The 19,951-nt window shown below is 30.0% G+C and overlaps 3 protein-coding genes across 4 annotated transcripts in view; 2 read left to right on the top strand and 1 right to left on the bottom strand.

Moving 5' to 3' along the window:
- Window positions 1-19,951, top strand: part of wb (wing blister) — a 303,585-nt gene that overhangs the window by 163,301 nt on the left and 120,333 nt on the right. The window lies entirely within an intron of this gene.
- On the top strand, window positions 8,137-12,022 carry LOC143264468 (uncharacterized). The gene is made up of 2 exons (XM_076531842.1): window positions 8,137-8,319; window positions 10,246-12,022. The coding sequence occupies exons 1-2, from the start codon at window positions 8,149-8,151 to the stop codon at window positions 10,633-10,635; spliced, it is 561 nt and encodes a 186-aa protein (XP_076387957.1). The 5' UTR covers window positions 8,137-8,148; the 3' UTR covers window positions 10,636-12,022.
- LOC143264467 (uncharacterized) lies at window positions 12,580-15,635 on the bottom strand. The gene is made up of 2 exons (XM_076531841.1): window positions 15,447-15,635; window positions 12,580-14,495 (listed from the first exon to the last, which is right to left on the bottom strand). Exons 1-2 carry the CDS (start codon window positions 15,456-15,458, stop codon window positions 13,947-13,949), a joined length of 561 nt encoding a protein of 186 aa, XP_076387956.1. The 5' UTR covers window positions 15,459-15,635; the 3' UTR covers window positions 12,580-13,946.

The raw sequence follows: 19,951 nt of genomic DNA, 5'->3' as shown, positions 1-19,951 counted from the left end.
TTTCATCGAATTATGTGCGTACGTGCGTTAACGCGAGTCGTTCTATTGTTAACATCGACATCCAGACCTTTTACCACCCCACCTACCTGTAGAAACCTGCCTTTTCATTTTTACCTACACTGCGAAAAAATTGTAATTGCTTTACTTTTACACTCGTGAAAGCATAGGAGCGTCGTAAAACTCAGTCAACCCGATAAATTGTAGATATTCTATGGTAACCGTAATGAGTCACGTTGCTCGTTGACCTTTCTTTTTCGTTGCTTCTGCAGAAAGTTTGGACGGTTTTGTCAGCGAGTGGCGTAAACAGAGTTGTAAAACTGCCGAATAAAAGATTTACGATGACAGTGTTTGGCTCTGTTTGCCGTTACCCCAGTGGGTTACCAACTAGACATGTTTTAACCGTAAAATTTCTAACAGCTTTTACTGTTAAGAGCACAATTGTGCACAAAATATTCTTTCTGTAGAAATAATTTTTTTTAATGATTTTTCAAGATTGTAAGTTGCAAATAATTTGGGAGTTTTTTAGAATTTATTAGATTTTTGTATGTACTAATTTTTGTACCATTTTGTACTAATTTTTATGTAGGAAATTTTATTTTTAAAATTTATTTCTGAAATTCTAAAATTTAATTTATTTTTGTATGTACTAATTTTTAGATAAGGAATTTTGTTTCTAAAATTTATTTCTGAAATTCTAAAATTTAATTTATTTGTGTATGAGAATAATTTGAAAGAATTTGAGCGTCTTTTTAGAATTTAATATCTAAAGGAGATAGGAACTTTATTAAAATAAAATTTGCTTACATATAAATAATTTTAAACAAGCACTTATTTTATCTTTGTATGTATCAATGAGCTTCAGTAATTAATTCACTCCGCATAACTCACCTACATTAAATTGGAAGATCTCTAAAGTGGAGTTCCGAAAAATGATTAATTAACGTATTTATACTTTCCAATGAGCATTTAATCGGGTCATAATGATCGCAATTTTTCTTTTCGACAGGAAGATAATCTTCGGCGATGATCTATCAAGATTTTTCATTTAATTAAATACTTTGATACAGGGTGACGGGAAACGAATGACGTAATTAAAGAGAGAACAATCAGGAATCAATATTATCTGGAGATATCGGCTTACCTTCCGGCAGATCTACCGGCCTGCCGACCTGCAATGATTTACTCCGATCGATAATCTGATATGCAAATTATATTCGTACGGTAGGGATCGGTTACCTGTACCGCAATCGACTTAAGCTGTCTCCACACGGAATATTTAAAACTGGCTTGTATCGGTTAATGTATGCGTTTTGTAGCCATTATACAATGGTGCAGACACGTTTCTGGAGAAGTTGTTCCAAACGGAAGTCGTGATACACAGAATCGATGGGTTAACTGGTTTGCCTTTGCTCCGGCAAAATGATGAACAAGAAATTATGTTACTTTACGTTTTAACACGATGATGAAATTATTTTTGTCCATATTTATGGCTCTTAATACTGCCAACTAGAGACGCTGCGATTGATAATCAATAAATTATCCATATTTTATTGATACTTAACGATATGTCGTTAGGACAGTGTCAAGTTATTATGCTAGGTCTCGAATTGCCTAACATTCGCTGTCCAACCGTTAATATACGGCCTGGTATTTCAAAAAAATTGTCCAATTGCACCGCTTCGAGTATTTTCAAACGCCTCTTCGTCTCCGCCTCGATTTCTTCGCAACAAGATGAGAAAGTATGCCGTCTAAAGTGACATTTCAAATTCAGTTTTCACCTATTTCAATTTCACGCGTCAAACCTTCTCATTTTATCGAATGAAAAGGTCAACACGGTGTCGTAAGTACGGTTTCAACACCATGGGACTTTGTTTCTTGAAGAGTTCAATCGTTAGCGCGATGTTGGAGAAATTGTATCATAAAAAACTGTACTTTATCGTTCGTTGCACAAATACTTAATTTATCGAGGTATCGCTTTAAAATGACTTCTTGGGTAGCTGGTTTTCATTAAATCAATAATTATAAATGCGAGGCGGTAATTGTATATCGTTGCTTAATACCTGTGTATCGTTTCACTTACAAATGAATCGCTCATCGGTGCATCTTATCCGACTGCATCTCAGTGATTCTCAAATCATTGGTTTCGATTGCACCAGGAGTAATTGATTGCCTCGCGTGCTGTTTTATTGCGATTTTGTTATTAATCTTTCGTTGCAATGCACTGCGAGTTATATCAAATGCTATGGAACCTGATATATTTTTTATTTTTCTCTCAACAAACGTTGCAATATAAAATTTGGTAATTGTACTTTATAATAGTTTCGAATGAATTTGTAATTCGAAATTTTGTTTAAATAAGTGCACTTGAAATAAGCATTACAATAAATTTTTGTTTCTACAAGATATACTTACTGACATAGTTGTTTTCCATTTTCTAATTACTTTTATGAAATATTCATTATTTTGCCTGATGTTACGATCAGTATTGGGTTAATTGTTAAATGTTTTCACGTTGAGGTAAAGTGTTATTAGAATTATTTTTTTAACATTTTATTTGTGGAGGTTTGAAATCTATATTTAAAGGAGACATGTATGATATGATCAAACATAACCTAAAATAATTATTCCTCTGCAAACAAATAGTGATGGCCATTTGTATAATTTAATAGCAATTTATTATTTCTCATAAACACTGGATTCATTGTCAATCGTATATTAAATGGTGATATAGTAAACTAGTTTAAATAAAATTGCAAAATATTTAATTGTGAGATTTGCACAGAATGAACTACTATATTTTTACATTTCATGTCTCCTCGTGTCATGTCGTTTAAAATTAGGTAATGTGACTAAAATTTAGTAAAAAACATCTTGTGTTTTGTTCAAGAATATAATAAAAAATTTAAAGGTACACAGATATCATTACAATATTATTAAGCTTCATTTATGGCATCTTTTTTGTCTAAAATGCATTAACCTTCTCTAGTATCAATATTAATAACTAACGAATTTCATATCTGACAAAATTATTGTAAGCATTATTATTTTGCTGTTTTAATATCTTCTTATATTACTTGAAAATGTTCCAAATTTGTAATACTATAATTGTGATGTACAATATTTGTAATTTTGTATAGGAATTTTATTCGATTGAAAAAAAATTGCAATACTTATCATAGTTACATAATCGTAAGCTTATCTTTATAATTATAAATATTGCAACATTATGTAACAAAATAGTATTCCCACATAAAATATAATTCCTCTAAATTTTCTTATGCGAAAAGCCCATTATTTATTAAGTTACATTCTCTTCTTAAAAAATTTTCACTTTTTCCTAAAAGAAAATATCAGTGTTTTTAAATTCATGTATTTTTCATACCACAAATTAAAAATTGAATAATTCTGCATGCACGACGCAGAATTCTGTTGCATAAATCATCAAAAAATGAGATCGTTAATCACAGGTGTCGTTGTCGCGTGTTAGAAGCTTGATAAAACACGAGCAACCGAAAGGATCGGTTGATTGCAGGACTTTCGGTTATTTTTCTCTCTTTCTTCACATTTTTCCTTTGCCATGGGGATCTTCTGGTACAAATCTGTCAACACTGTAATAGGATACGTGCCGCAGTTTAAAATATCACCAAATATATGGGAATAATATGTAGATGATAACGCCAGGGAGCGATCGTCGCCATTCGATTTTCTTCCTTTTTTTAAATCTTGTTTTATCTGTTTATCTTGCTATGGTGATCGTGGTTTGAATTCCACGAGATTCGCTTGTCACCTCGTTTCCGTGTGTAAGATTCAATATGCGATGCGTGGACTCTTATTTATATAAATCTGAGTTGTATTTTATTATGTTGTGTCACTCGGAAGAAGGATTTTCTGCATAAGAATTTGATTTATTGATGATGTTTATAATAAAATTTTATAATTTCGGTAGTTATAGAATTATGCAACTTTCTAGGATACATTTTTAAGATGTACTTTCTAGGTTAAACATAGACTAAAAATTAATGGAATTTACAGAAGGGGTGGAGATTAAATTTAACTGCATTATTCATTTTTAAAAATCTTTTGTGATTTTTTGCATTATCTGTATTTTATATTCATCTTTAATTCTTTGGTTAATTGTGACGCAGTCTTGTGGAACTTCTGTTTTGAATAAAATTAGGTAGAACAATTTTTAAGTAAAATTAAAGTTTGTAATATAACTTATGTCAGGTTAGATATACTTCTAACCTCACATTTTTAATCATGTCGTTTGAAAGCTGTACAATCTTTAATATTTTTTAATTTTAATTTGTTCAAAAATTAATGTAGTAGCAAAGCAACAAGTCACAAAAAATTCAATTGAGAACATTACATTATTAAAGAATAAAGAAAGTACAAGAGTTCAATATTTTATGTTAGGTTAGGTGTACTACCAACCTCATATTTTTGATATAGTTACTCAAACGCGATGCAATGAATATATCGAATAAATTTTTTTTTTAATCACTTTAAACCCGAATGTAGATCTAAAATTATTATACATCTTATACTAAAAATACTACTTTAATTAAAAAGAGAAAAAACACCAACTCAATATTTTATATTATGTTAAATATATTTGAAACTTGATACAAATATGTATATTACATATAATTTTATTATGTAGCATAATTTTGTTATGAAACAAACAAATTTAATGTCTTATGCTAGATTAAATATATACCGATTTTATATTTTTAAAGAGCTTCAGAGGACCTTCAAAAATATCCTACCAACTTTAAAAATTACAAAATTACGCCTAAAATTCTTTCAATCGTCAAAATACCGAAATAAACCGATATTTTACCAGGAACTCGATCAAAATTCGTTGAATTCATTGACGATAGAGTGGCTGTTGTAAAATACCATTCGCGAATTGCATTCGACGATAAGTCAGAAGAAGGCAGGCTGGTGAACGAACATAATGCCTCTCTCTGTATGTTTTATGTATGAGAACAAGATTACTCGGGAACCACCCACTTGCTAAGTGCTACCAGGACCGATTTCTGGTCCGAACAACGTGCTTGATCTCGAACCGATCGATTCGTTGTTCGTGAACAATTGAGATTAATAGGAAAACAAGAAAGTTGAAAGAATTACTCTGTCATTGATTCAATTTCGCTTGTTACAGTACATCAAAAAAGTAGTAGATTTATTTACTTATTTGCGGTCGCTTTATTTCAAATAAAACTTACAATTGGTTTATGGGATTTTATTTCAAATAAAACTTACAGTTGGTTTATGGGATTTTATTTCAAATAAAACTTACAGTTCGTTTACGGGATTTTATTTCAAATAATGATACAATTGTTTTACATAATTTTATTTGAAATAAGTAAACAGCTGTTTTGTACAGTTTTATTTCAGGTAAATGCGTATACATAGTGAAATAAACTTTTGAGTTCGATATTCTGCAATATTTATTTATGAATTTTAATTTATTTGCAAAATGTACAACGTAAAACAGATGACATTGATTAATACAATGAGTGCTTTAATTAAGGATCTAATCTGGTAACCGAGTACTGCGAGTATGATTTTTAGCAACTGTGACTATAAATTATTCAGGAGAGGCAAGGACAATATGTAGATGTTTGGTTTCCAAAAATGTGCCAAATACGATTTTGTATTTCTAATAATTTGAAGCCAAAAGTTTGTCATACTTTTCTTCAGAGATATTCTTAAGACCATCTTTCTGTAGGTCAGTCCACTATAGTGGCTTTCGCGAATGTTCCGCGCCACTATAGTGGCTCACTCAACCGACTCATTCGCTCACCATTTCAATTGAATGATCGTTCTCCTATGTTTTGATCCGCACTTTTTTTGCCTTCACCACGTTTTATAAGAGTATTAACAAATCCCACAAAAGTACATAACATGTAAATAAAAGGTAACGCCAAGTTTAGGCACCGTGGGCACCTCTTTGCACTAATACACGGTATTGGAAACATTTGGAAATTACATATTTTGTGAATTTTCTAAAAAAGTAAATTATTAAAGTTAAAGTATATGTATTATGTCTTTGGGAAAAATTATAATTTAATTATCAAAAACTTCGTTTCAATGTACTCGCGTAGAGAACAGCATTGTCACACATCGTAGTGCTGTTTACGCGTAATTCGTGTCGAACTCTGCCGTACAGAGAAGCACCGCCGCATAAAGTTCAACCGTGTCTAAGAGTTTAAGAAGCGTATAAAGCCGGATTTTGCAATTTCGTAATTTCGCTTTGAAAACATTTTAGAACTTCATAACGAAGGAAAAAATATGAAAACATTTTTTAACAGCTCTAAAGGTAAGATGTTGACGTGCACCTTACGCGCGGATCATCGATGTAGGCATTCATAAAATAATTCTGCTGCTTCCCGACACGATGTGCAACACCCTGTTCTGCTCGTACTCATTCTGGTCGCCGCGTTATTGCCGTTTTTATTTATAGGCCGTATGAAAAACTTACAATCCCTTGCGATATGTCCTTTTGACATTTATAGCAGACGATGCTCTCAGTTTTTTGGCACCTGCTCGCTGTATGACCTTGTTCGTTGCACTTGTAACGCGGCAGCGCGGTCTTTTTTCCAGCAGTGTGCCTATTTTGTGGATTGAGCTAAAGATATTCCTATAACAAGTAGTTAGTGGATACTCTTGTAATAAGTTCTTCTGTAAGAATTTTTTAAATACAGTTCTGTAGATAATGATAGTGAACCCAGACAATCTAGAAATCTTCATTTTTTTCAAGCTTACAACTATGCACTCTACCGTTAAGTGCCATAAGTCTTGACTCGCTATTTTAGAATTATTACATTTAGCTAATTTCTCCTGATAGTATATTTATACCGATATTTATATAAATCAGCTTATCCTATTGTGGTGTTATAGTTTTTGCCGACATTTCAAATCTTAAATACTCGGTTCTGGTTTGCAGGAAGTAACACTTAATTTTTTATTCCTGCTAGTGGACCCTTGTGTATCCGTATCGTTTCATACAGCTCGTTTTGTACAGAAAAACTTCCTATAATAGCTCTCTCCAGTATTTAATAACTACGCTACACCTTCTAATTTGGCTGAGGCATAATTCTTCACGGCTAGACGTCCCATGAATACAAGGTTACATATTCATTGATCTCATCGATCCAGTTCTTGATAGTGATCTCAGATTTTATAGGATCAATATTGGATATGGGGAAAATTAAATGAAAATTTATTTAAATTTGAAGATGTTTTATTTGATGTATTTATATATACAGAAAAATAACTATAAAGACATGAAAGAACGACATGAATGTCGCATACATATAAAGTAAAGCGTATTCTGCACTCACAGAGAACAAAATTTTTGAGACAAGACTTTTTGTTAGAGAATCAGATTTCCTTGAAATGGGCTAAAATCTACAGAAAAATTATCAAAAGTGTCGTAAGATGACTAATGGAGGATCTACATCTTTATAATGTCGCAAATGAATCTGTTAAACCTACTCAATTTATCTGACATTAAGAATGGCTGCTCCTACTCTCAAAACGTTAGTTGCTATACTGAAACAGTTAACAATTCGATTAGGTAGTATTTTTATTTTTAGCAAATCTTAACAAATATTTTCACGATAGTTTATAACATTTATTATCCATAGTTCTAAGTATTAAATATGAGTATTTCCAATGAGATAAGCAAATAAATTTTCAATAATATATATTCGTATGAAAATTTAAACATCGCCAACATGTGGATGACATGACAATGTTAATAATAAATTTTCATAAAGAAATGATTAGTATGATAAATTTTCATAAAGAAATGATTAGTATGATAAATTATCATAAAGAAATGATTAGCATGATAAATTGTCATAAAGAAATGTTTAGTATGATATATTATCATAAAGAAATGATTGTGTATCTTTTCTAAATCTCGTAGAACTTGATTCTAGGGAATCGTGTTGTAAGTTCGGAACTGTACTTCAACCAAGCAATTACCTGCACTTACTGGTAATATCCGTAGGTCCCAGATATCCCCTCTAAAATTGACCTAGCCAATCCGAAGTTATTTTTCGACAAGTTTGTCAGGTACGATGAGATACCCCCTCCACCATCGTAAATAGGGGTTGTCGAAGTAAACAGTAAATGAGTCCTTTGTTAAAACTTGTCATTTACCAATTCTTCGTTGAACGGTATACTTCTGGCTACTCTGTGCCGCGCGTTTGTTCCAAATCTTCCAAGAACATTTTGTATATGAATACTATTTTTGTGAATATGGACTTGAACTACGACGAATTGAATAAAATTAATTACGAGGTATGTATTAATATTTTTGTAAGGTTTTTTTTTGAAATGGTGTTCTTTTATTGCGGGAATTTATAATTTTGATGGTGTTTAATTATTTGCCTTCTTTTGTGAATTGTAGTTTGACGTGTTTTGAGAGCAGGCAAAATGTATAAAAATCACTTGCGTTTGTAATTTATGTTCATAGATGTAATTAATTGAATTTTTATTAATAATTCAAATTTTTAATAGTGAGCAATGGGTTAATCGCGACTTAATTAATATTTAAGTTAATTAGTAAATTAAATTACTAAAATAAATTTATAATATAAATTCATTGAAACTTTATTGTAATAGAAATTAACATTCAGAGGCTACTTAAATACAAAAGAGAGTAAAATTAAATTCATTATTTTTTTATTTATTTTGACATTATAAATTGAATAATGCAATAAATTTTTATAATTTCTAGTCATAATAATTCTTACAATTGATCAAATTACCAAATACAAATTTTATTAATTAATTACAATTGGTCACAAAATAATATTCATTTTGAAATAAAGATACTAAAAATCAGAAGAATTCTATTTTAAAATAATTAATATAATGTATTAAACAACATATAAACTACTTAGGTAAAAATTCACATTGCCTTATATTGCAAAAGATTTTTATACATCAGAAAATAATAATTTAAAAACTACTTCATTAAAGTATGAGAATATAGTATAGTACACAATTGAATGTATATAATCACATTTACGATTAATTAAAAAAAACATAATTAATTAGAATAACTTTCCTCTTACAGATAATTTTCTTGTCAGGAATACAAATCTAAAAATAACTAAATTTATCAAAAATTGTCAAGGAATTTCTAAAATTGGAGATATTAGTACCATAAAATTTGTAGGAGAACTTCCTTTGTGGATGGTAAGGATTGATGTTAGAAATAGATTAATTATTAGAATATATTAATTTTTAAAACCAGGGATGGACAATTTGAGTGTTTGCAGCCAAGGTCTGGGGAATCGGAGAACACGGTGCGTTCATTGGTGCGGTGTGGGATTCAAATCGAATCTCAAGCACTTTTTTTTTTAATTTGATATTTTGGACAATTTAGGGATGTAGAAATGTAGAAAATATTTTAGACTTTTGGGATTTTGGAACTTAGAGATTTAGGAATTTAGGGATTTAGGGATTTAGGGATTTAGGGATTTAGGGATTTAGGGATTTAGGGATTTAGGGATTTAGGGATTTAGGGATTTAAGGATTTAGGAATTTAGGAAATTTGGAACTTTAAGATTTTGGGATTTCGGAAGTTAGGAATTTAAAAATGTGAAAATTTAGGAAATTTGGAATTTTGGGATTTAAGAATTTAGGAAGTTAGAAAGTTAGAAAGTTAGGAAATTTGGAACTTTGAGATTTCGGGTTTTCGGAAGTTAGGAATTCAGAAATGTGAAAATTTAGAAAATTTGGGATTTAGGGATTTAGGAATTTAGGAAGTTAGAAAGTTAGGAAATTTGGGATTTTGGGATTTAGAGATTTAGGGATTTAGGAAATTTGGAATTTCGAAAGTTAGGAATTTAGAAATTTGAAAATTTAGAAATCTAGAAACGTAGAAATATAGAAAACTATAGAATAGAAAGACCGAAATATCAAATTCTCAAATTTGCCGGCTAAAAATTCATTGATTTAGAAATTTATCAATAAAATCCTATAGAAATTAAAATATTTACAAGTTGGTAACTTGAATACATAAAAATCAACTCTAAACATAAAAATTTAGAAATCTACCACTACAAAAATACAGAAGTACAAAAGTTTCAAATTTTCAAATTAGGAAATTCACTGCTCACCAAATCTATAATAGTCACAGGAATATCCCGCAATAAATGACACTGAATCAACATTCATAATCTTGACAATTTACAAGAGCATAAACAATCATTTCAGCTTCTCGCATTATTCGACGACAATTCAGTATTGTCTCACATCGAGAACTGTAACCTCGATCTGTCGTATTTCAATTTCCTCGACGACTTTCAAACGACAGAGGTTGATCATCGTAACGAAGAAAGCAGTGTGAAGCAAAGCTACTCGAAAACCGATTCCAACGAGAAGAACTACGTCTTCGCCGTGCCAGAAATGTACAATTGCATGTACTGTTTCAAACGATTTTACAGTCGATCTGCGAGTCGTAGACACCAGGTGTACCACGCTAAACAGCAGTTAAAATGTTCTTATTGCAAAATGAGATCGTACAGCGTGAGTGCTCTTCGCAGACATTTTGAATACTTCCATCCGTGCACGCGAAGACGACAGATATTAATTGAAACTCGTTGATTCTGAATCTCTTCGTTTCATTCACATTCATTTATTTCAACATATGTGATGTGTAATTCGAAAATTGCTAATTTTACTTCATTGAAGTTTTTAAGCATTGATAGATTTATTTAAAACGTATTTTTCAGATATTCAAACTTTCAGATTTCCAAATAGCTAAATCTCTAACTCTGAACCTGCAAACTAGAATGTTTGTAAATTTTTAAATTTCTAAATTTACAAATTAATAATTTAAAACATTGCAGATTTTAAGAACGTATGATTTTCGTTTAGTAATATTTTTTAATTCCGTAAATTGTTAAATGTTAAATTTTCACATTCATTTATTTCATCATATGCGATGCGTATGGGTAATTCGAAAATTGCTAATTTTACTTGGTTGAAGTTTTTGAGTATTGATAGATTTATTTAAGATGTAGGAAAAGTAAATTATTTCTTGGGACAAATTAAGTAATAATTGATGTAAATATTTTGTGAAATGCAGGCTGTTGGTAGATTGAACTGAAGTACTCTTGTCATGTGATACTATTTATAAGTATTTATAAGCAGATTAAGGAACTGCATTTTCTCTTGAGAGAATGCTATATTTCTGTAGTAGGCTAGACTCTATTTATATTGCCACTTTTATACAGATTTTTGAATGTAGATAAGTGTGTACAAATGTCAAGGTAGAAAATTATTTGATTAATCGAATATGCTAATTTGAAAAATCTTTTGTTATTATGACTAATAGCATAAGGTGTGTTACGTCCGCTTTATAACGAGAGGCAATATAATAAGAATCTATCGTATTAAGGTTTATGTGAGTATTTTTGCTTATATCTGTATTTTACGTCCATGTGAGTATTTTTATTTATAATTGCATTTGTATTTTATGCCTATGTGAATAATTTTATTTAGAGATTCTAGGAAATATACTATTACTTACCAGTTTTAGTGTTAAACTACTGTATTTTGTATGTGATACTTCACCTCGTCAGAATTAGCTCTTTCCAAGATAAAATATTGTAAATATACGATTTTATGTTTAATCTTGAAATTATGTTCAGTAATGTAAAACATGACGACTTTTTACGTTTTTGGTTATTGTATTTAGATATTTATTGTAGCTAACGTAAATTGAATATTAAGTTTCAATTTAGAGTGTAGATGTGTACATTTAATTGTTAACGAATGCTCAGAATGGTGCCATAATGCGTTCAATAAACTTTATGTAAATTTATTGTTGCGTTCAGATTTCTATGGACAAAATTATGAAATACAAAGACTTTCATTAAATTTTGTAGAAGAAATTTTTAATCTTGCGTCATATTATACTTCACGAAATAGGAATTAATATAACTTTTGTATAAATTGTTATTTATTAAAAGGACAACTATTTTGCACATCTCTCCTGGTATTTTTTAGCGTACCCAATTATATTTACTTAATTTCTTATTATAATTTCAGTTACTGTAATTGTCAGTTCACTTAATTTTTACTTTCGTTTTTATTGTTAAAGTAGAAGATGGATATTGAAAATAAAGAGCATTATAATTGCATCAATCGTAATTATTATAATTATATTAGTTGCTGTTATTGTACTTGTAAGAACTTCATTTTTAATTTTCCTTTTATTATCAAAGAACAAGATAGATATTGAAAATAAAGAACATTACAATTGTGTTAATTGTAATTATTATAATTATACCAATTGCAATTATTATACTTGTAAGTGCACTTAATTTTTAATTTTGCTCTTATTATCAAAGAAAAAAATAGACATTGAAAATAAACGTATTCGAAAGTAAAAAAGACAAAAGAAAAGGTTTTAAAGGAGCACGGAAGATACGAATGATTCACGTTGAGTCATTAGAAGAGCAAACAAATATTGTTAACTGATAAATTCTTAGTTTTGGACATTTCTTTGGGACATGCTGATAAAACGAATGACAAAGTCGAAAATAACGTCATATGAACTAAATGTGCTTTATTTTCTACATTGATTTACAAACATTGAAACCGTTGCTTTCAATCAAATTTTAATAGTGAAACTTAATAAAAGACTACGTATTTCTTGCAGGATGAGAGATAATTAATCATTTCTTATTCTAATCGTACAATTAAAAATCAATTATTTCAAATTACTAAAAGTTTCACATGTTCGTGCGTGGAAATAAATGCAAAATTGTTCAATTACACTTTTAATAAATTTTATTAAAGTTATTGAGTAGAGTCATTTTAAAATTAAGAGGCTTTTTAATCTTTTAGATATATAAAAAAACGTACAAAGTTACACTAAATATTGCATATCAATAATAGAAGTTTATTATAAAATTATGAATGGACACAGAAATAAATTCTATGTCCTCTCATAATTTTTACTGAAAATCAATTTTGTTCAATTCTAATCTTAAAAATATCTGTTACATGAAAAAATGCTGTCATTTTTTACTGTATTTATTTATTCATTCTGGAAGTAACAAATGAAATTTTCACCGGTATATTGCACTGAGTAATATAAACTTTATTAAAAGAATATGGCACTGTCTTTAAATTTTAAATTGCAAAAACTATTTTAAAATAAAAACAGTAAAACTATCATTGTAATAATTGTGATCGTAAATATAGATATCAATATTTATTATTAAGTATTACCAATAATATATTTACAATTCTAATTTCTACATAAAGAAATAGAATAAGTTCTTGTAGATTGGGTTATGTCAGAAACATATCTCTAACAAGTTTTTTTACTATAACCTAAAAATCGAAGCATGCAATAGTTTAATTTTTATTGCATTTGTCATTTGCTTTGTTATAATCTATCACTTCCTTGTTTTTATTAATTAACATCATATTAGAATTTCAATAGCATCTTTGAAATATTTAGAAAAATTTTTTTACAATTTCTGAATGATTCTGTAAAGAAATTTTGAAACTATTGCAATTTTCTATGATTTGAAAAATTTCATATTGAATCGTGACTTTACATTCGTATTTTCTCAATCTAAAAATGAATATTGACTTTATTGGATAAATTTGAAGTTATCCGCACAAATGTTAGGTTACGTTTGATTCTCCTTTAACTTTATCCGATTTAAGTATAGTTCACAATTACCTCTACTTTATTATTTGAAAAATAATCTGACAATTTATCAAATTTAATTTTAGTAAATCTCTCACATTTAATTCTAGTAAATTTTTGAAATTTAATTTTTCAGAACAAAAATATTCTAAAACAGCCCCTAACTTCGTAGTAAGTAATAAAACAGCCAATAATCTTCGTAGTCTTCCAAATCTCACAGTCAATTCGTAACTATATTGTCTTTCTAAAACCTATCCGAGTCCGTAAGATATTTCTCAATTTCAGCCTTCGATATCCAACTGATCTTGCGGGGAAAATTGACAAGTTGTCGATTGCGTTGATTCGAAACTAAAGAGTCGAAGCTTTGCAAACGTTTACTAACTTTCGGTTCGTTGTTTCGATATAATAATTTTTGTTTCTTTTTCCAAAGGTTCGAAATGAGTCGCTTTTTGTTCTTCTTATGACGACATACTGTGTGCCTTTGCAACAGGAATTCGTGGTAGAAAAATTTCGAGCACTGATAGCACTCATAGATTCTCGGTTTGGGAAACTCGAAATCTGTCTGCTTTTTCTGTTTTGTGACAAGCTGGTTGCACATTTTCCCTTTTGGCGCAAGGCCCAAATACATCAAGCATTCTACCGAAGATTCTTTTGCTTCGGTACTCGTGTTTGATTCTTTTCTGTAATTTCGTCTGGACGTATCGAATCGTTTTGATTTCTTCATGAAGAAACGGATTTCAAATCTGGTTTGCATGTCTGTAGAGTTGCTGTCGACCTCGATTGGTTCAGCTTTCTGAAAACAAGTATAAAATAAGAGATATTGATTTTTCATAATTATTTTGTTCTCTCGTTTGTGGAATATGTGTTTATTGAGAATATTCAATTCGATAGTGTTTGGAACGATTGAGTAGTTTCTTTAGTTAAATTTCATGTTATATTTTAATTTTACAAAATAGAAAAATACAAAAAAATATAATAATGAAAAATGTTTAAAATCAGAAAGAAATTAATATATATTTCATGTAACTAAAGAAGTTTCTTTAATTACTTATTTGTGAGTACAAGATTATGAATAATATCAAGTAAATAATATGTAACATGTATGAATAAGTACATTAATTTTTTTTTATTTTATATATTTTCTATTATTATATCATTTTTTATATTTTTTTGCTTTGTAAAATTAAAATGTAAAATTTGAATAAATTCGCAATCACAAGAGATTTAAACGACCATCATTCAATATAAAATGATTTTAAATGGTTCTAAGAGAATCGTTAATTTTAGTACTTAATTAAACGATTTTCTGATCAGCCAATTTATATTAAAATCAATAGTAAAAAGTTTCTGCACGTATTTGCATTTATAATCACTTGTTCTGTAATTACCATAAATTTTAAATTGATATCGTATATTTTATATACAGGGTGTCTACAAAATGGTGGTACAATCGAAAACGGAGTGAGTTTACATATAAAATAAAACAAAAATATAAAATACAATTGTTTTGTCACTTCATTGTTGAAAAAACTAAGTTTTGACAGTTTCAAAGTATTTATAAAAGAAAATTGTTCACGTCACATAAAATGATAAATACAAATTTTGTTCACCTTACTTTTTCACGTTAATTCATCCGTTTTTCGGTTGCATTTTTAAAACACCCTGTATAGTACTTGATAGATACAATATTTTAAAATTGATCATGTAATATATAATAGTTTAATATTAAAAACGAGTTACTTACGTTTGGTGACATCGTAGAAATTTCTCCGTTTCCTCTTCGCTGTCTTCACGAAAGCTCGAAAGTAAAACTTGAGAGAGCTGTTATATTTAGGACAAACAGCGAGAAATGATCGGTCGAAAACGGAGGTTACCGCTTTTAAGGAAATGTTGGGACTGCGAAAGTTTCACGGTTCAATTAACAAATGGTCAAATGAAGGTGTATGTTTCCCCACCCCTTTGAACCACGGGTTAGGGGATGCGGTAGGCTGTTCTCCAATCAGGTCACCCTTTCGCTATTTCCGTGGACTAATAATCCGGTGGTCAGTTACTAACCCAGGTAGAGGGGATTGCAATTTGAAATTTGGCGCTAATATTGAAAATTTTGAAATTGTTCAACTTACACGTTTTTAATTGAACAATTTTTGTGTTTTCACATTTACAAGTTCATGAATTCTCAGGTACTCAAATTTCTAAATTCTTAAATTTCTGAATTTTTATCATTTTTTATTTTTAAATACTAAATTCTCAAATCATCGAATCGTAAATTTCTAATTAACTAAGTTCCTAAATGCCAACATTTATTTTACGAAATTTTTAATTTACAAGCTAATGAATTTCCTAAGTTAGAATACATGAATTCCAAGATTTCCAAATTTTTAATTATCAAAATTTTTAAACTTCTACATTTCCGTAATTCCAAATTTTCGAATTTTCAAATTTTCAAATTTTCGAATTTTCAAATTTTCAAATTTCCAAGTTTCAAAATTTCCAAATTTTCAAATTTTCAAATTTTGAAACTTTGACCTTTTGAAATTTTCAAATCTTCCAATTTTTAAGTTTTTAAATTTTGAAGTTTCCAAATTTCCAAACTTTCAAATTTCCAAGTTTCCAAATTTTCAAATTTTCAAACTTTCGAATTTTCGATTCCTTAATTATCCAAATCCAGAAATTTGAAATCATCAGTTCCTCAATTCTTATATTCCAAAAATTCCAAATTTTCAAATACTCAAGATTCTAAATTCCGAAATTCCTCAATTCCCAAAATGTCCAATTTCCAAATTTGCACATTCAGATTCATATCCCAATCTCTAACTTTGCATATCTAAACTTGAATGTTCGTAAATTTTTAAATTTCTAAATTTGCAGATCAATAAATTAACAAATTCCAAATTTCAAAAGCGTATGATCTTCGTTTAATAATATTATTTAATTCCGTAAATTGTCAAATTTTAAATTTTCAAATTTAAAATGTTAATTATAAAATATAAAATTCAGAAATTTTCAAAATTTTAATTCTAAAATGTTGAATTAAAAAATTGTAAAATATTTAAATTTACAAATTTGTAAATTTTGGTGTTTTCAAATTTATAAATTTTATAGTTTCTAACTTCATAAATTTCTAAGTTTCCAAATTTCTAAATTTCTTGTCTGGATTTAAAAATTTGAAATTCGAACGCAGTCCTTAAACGCGTGGCTTATCTTTGTGTAGTTTACTGTTTAACCTGTAGGCAATTACCAATGGTCATACGTATATGGATATGCTATATACCGGAATAATTTATAACCGTCGCAGGTATATGAAGTACCTACAATGATCTCTTGGTGGCGATTGGTGGAAATTCCACATTTAATCGCATACACAAATAAAAGCATTCTATTGTAGGAATACATCGCAAGACACAATGGATCGTCGCAGGTTTAAGATTTAAACAGGACTGACCATATTGAGTATTATTATATTACTGACTAGAACTATAATAATTAACCCTTGTTCAAAATTCTAACAATACAAAATTCATAAATTCCAAAATGTTCATAATCAAAAATTCCAGAGTATTAAAATTCTAAATTTCAAAGTTCAAAAATTGCAAAATTGTAAAATTTAAGAGTTTCAAAATTCTAAACTACAAATCCCAAATTAAAAAATCTAAAATTCGAAAATCCGAAAATTTCAGCAGTAAAAATTTCTAAAACTCAAACATTTCTAAAAAATTTAAAAATTCCAAAATTCTAAATTCCTGAATCAAAAATTCCTAATTTCTAATTCCAAAATTCCAAAGTTCCAAAATTTCAAAGTTCCAAAATTTCAAAATTTCAAAATTCCAAAATTACAAAAATCCAAAATTCCAAAATTTGAAAGTTCCAAAATTACAAAATTACATAAATTATAAAACTCCAAAATTCAAAAATTCAAAAATTTTAAAATTCAAAAATTTCAACTTCCTAAAATTCAATAGTACAAAAATTTTAAAGTTCAAAAATTCCAAAACTACAAAGTTCAGAATTTCTAAAATTCCAAATTTGCAAACTTTTAATCTTCAATAACTTCAATAATTCCACCTCACTTCTGAAAGCAATAATTTTTCACTTCCCACTACCTCGTATTACACACTTAAAACATAATCACATTATAAAAATCGTCTTATTACTTTCAACATTATATTTTAATACTTAACATCTTCATAATCTCTGTCTTACTTAAACCTTGCTTCATAATCTCCATCACCTCTCACATATTATGCCACACACGCTTCATAATTTTGAGTCACGTAATCACCTCTCACGACCACCCCAACCCACTCTCGCGATCGCTCTAATCTAGCCTATTCAAGAATCTAGCCTATTACAATCCAAAAGAGCCGTTTTACAATCTTTCCTCGCGAATCTCAACACAAAATCCCATACACACAAAGAACTATCGCGAACTCATCGATCATTCGCGCTAACGAAGATTGCAGAGATCGTGCAACGATCGGACCATCTCAACGTTCCTCACGTTCTACCGTTCCTATATCGAATCGTAGAATCTTCTGTTAACATATTCTTCATCTCCCGATGAAAATATCTACCGTATCGATGACGTTGTTTGCGTCGAAGGGCTATTACATTGTAATTAGATTGAAACGTCAGATAACCCAACACCATTTAGTCTGAAAATGAAACGTAAATTCCAACGTGGACAGATCTGGTGTACGCTGAAGACGTACGATGACCGGCGCGAATGAAATGTAAATTTCGATTCGATATAGACGAGAAATCCGATACCAAGGTCGTTCCTCGGCTTCTCATCAGCTGACACCGATCTTGGCCAGCCTACCGCAACGCTCTGCGGTCGTTTTTTCTATTTTTTTTTCGTAACGCTTCGCCGGCCAACGCTCTTTTTGCTGGATTAATTTCTCCCTGTAGCCGATAGAAAAGTCCCTAGACGAGCCTGCCTGCCTTTTTTCTGTTTCCAACGAAACCACACACTCGAGGTACCGTAACGCTGGTCCAACGAACAGCCATCTTCAACGCTTATTTTTTAGTTTATTTATTACGCTCCCTTATGCAAAATGCAGGGGCAGATTTTTGCACTCATTTATAGGTAACAATAAAACTAGTTGAAAAGCTGAATGATTTTGAAGTTATTCCTCTATTATTAATTGCTACTATTGTCTTACTGTCTTTATACATCATATGACATAAGTTTATATATTATTTTATACATTAACAGTAAGATTTATACAGTAAGATGTATAGATCATAAATTTATGATATTATACATAACATCATAGATTTAATTAAAAAAATATTTATTTTAAAATGCTGCATTTAATCGAATGAGGTGAGTCACCTTTCGGGCGCAAAGAACAGAATTTTTATAATTTTAGCGAAAAATATCCAGGAAAAATTTGATTGAAAAAATAATTTCTTAAAGAAATTAGACAATAATATCGTTATTTTTAACGTGGAAAAATTTGTAGAAAAATGAAAAGCTTGCAAGCAGTGAAGTACGATACGCGAAACGTGTAGCGAAGTGTAAACGCAAAACGGACGTGGTTAAAGAAAAGGATGATCCTCGACACGAACGACAGACGAGTTTGAAGCCCTCAGGGCTCGAGATCCAGGGGGAGTTTTCCGTCTGCTATGGTGGACAGGATCTAGGAATGCGGCACGAGAAGTCAGAGCACTATTAAGCACGTAGAAAGCAACAGAGCTTGTAGATAGATCCACGGAGCACAGCAATCACCTGCTGGGTGGTCCGACGGATCGCCACGGGCCATCTCGTGCAACTCCCTCGTATGTTCGTATTAAGTCATTTTCCCGCATGGTCGTCTAGTCATGGAGGTGGCCTGCTTCGTCAATAAGTCCCCGGAAGGTGGATCTCCCGAGATCGAGTCGTTCACCAACGGGAAACGATCTGTCGTCGCTTTCAGCTGCCCTCCTTTCTTCGTTTAACACTTTGATCGCCACGCTGAATTTACTTGTTCGTTAATCACTCTGACTGCCGCGATGAACTCGCTTTATCGTTAACGATCGTTATGGTTGTGTAACCTTGAATCTGTGGGTTTATATGAATTACCAGTAGAACTACTGAACTGAAGTGAACCATAGAATTATTGAAAGACGAAAATATATTTTTAGATTTTTGTGTTGGTATACGATTCTGATCGAATTAATGAAGTTTGAAGGGTCAAAATAAGAAACATGGCTATTGTATTTAAGTTCCTATTAATTTTAAACCAGATTTCTAAATTCGTAAGTTTA

Source organism: Megachile rotundata, chromosome 5 (genome assembly GCF_050947335.1).
Source record: "Megachile rotundata isolate GNS110a chromosome 5, iyMegRotu1, whole genome shotgun sequence".
NCBI lineage: Eukaryota > Metazoa > Arthropoda > Insecta > Hymenoptera > Megachilidae > Megachile > Megachile rotundata.
This window is presented reverse-complemented; position numbering and strand designations above follow the sequence as displayed.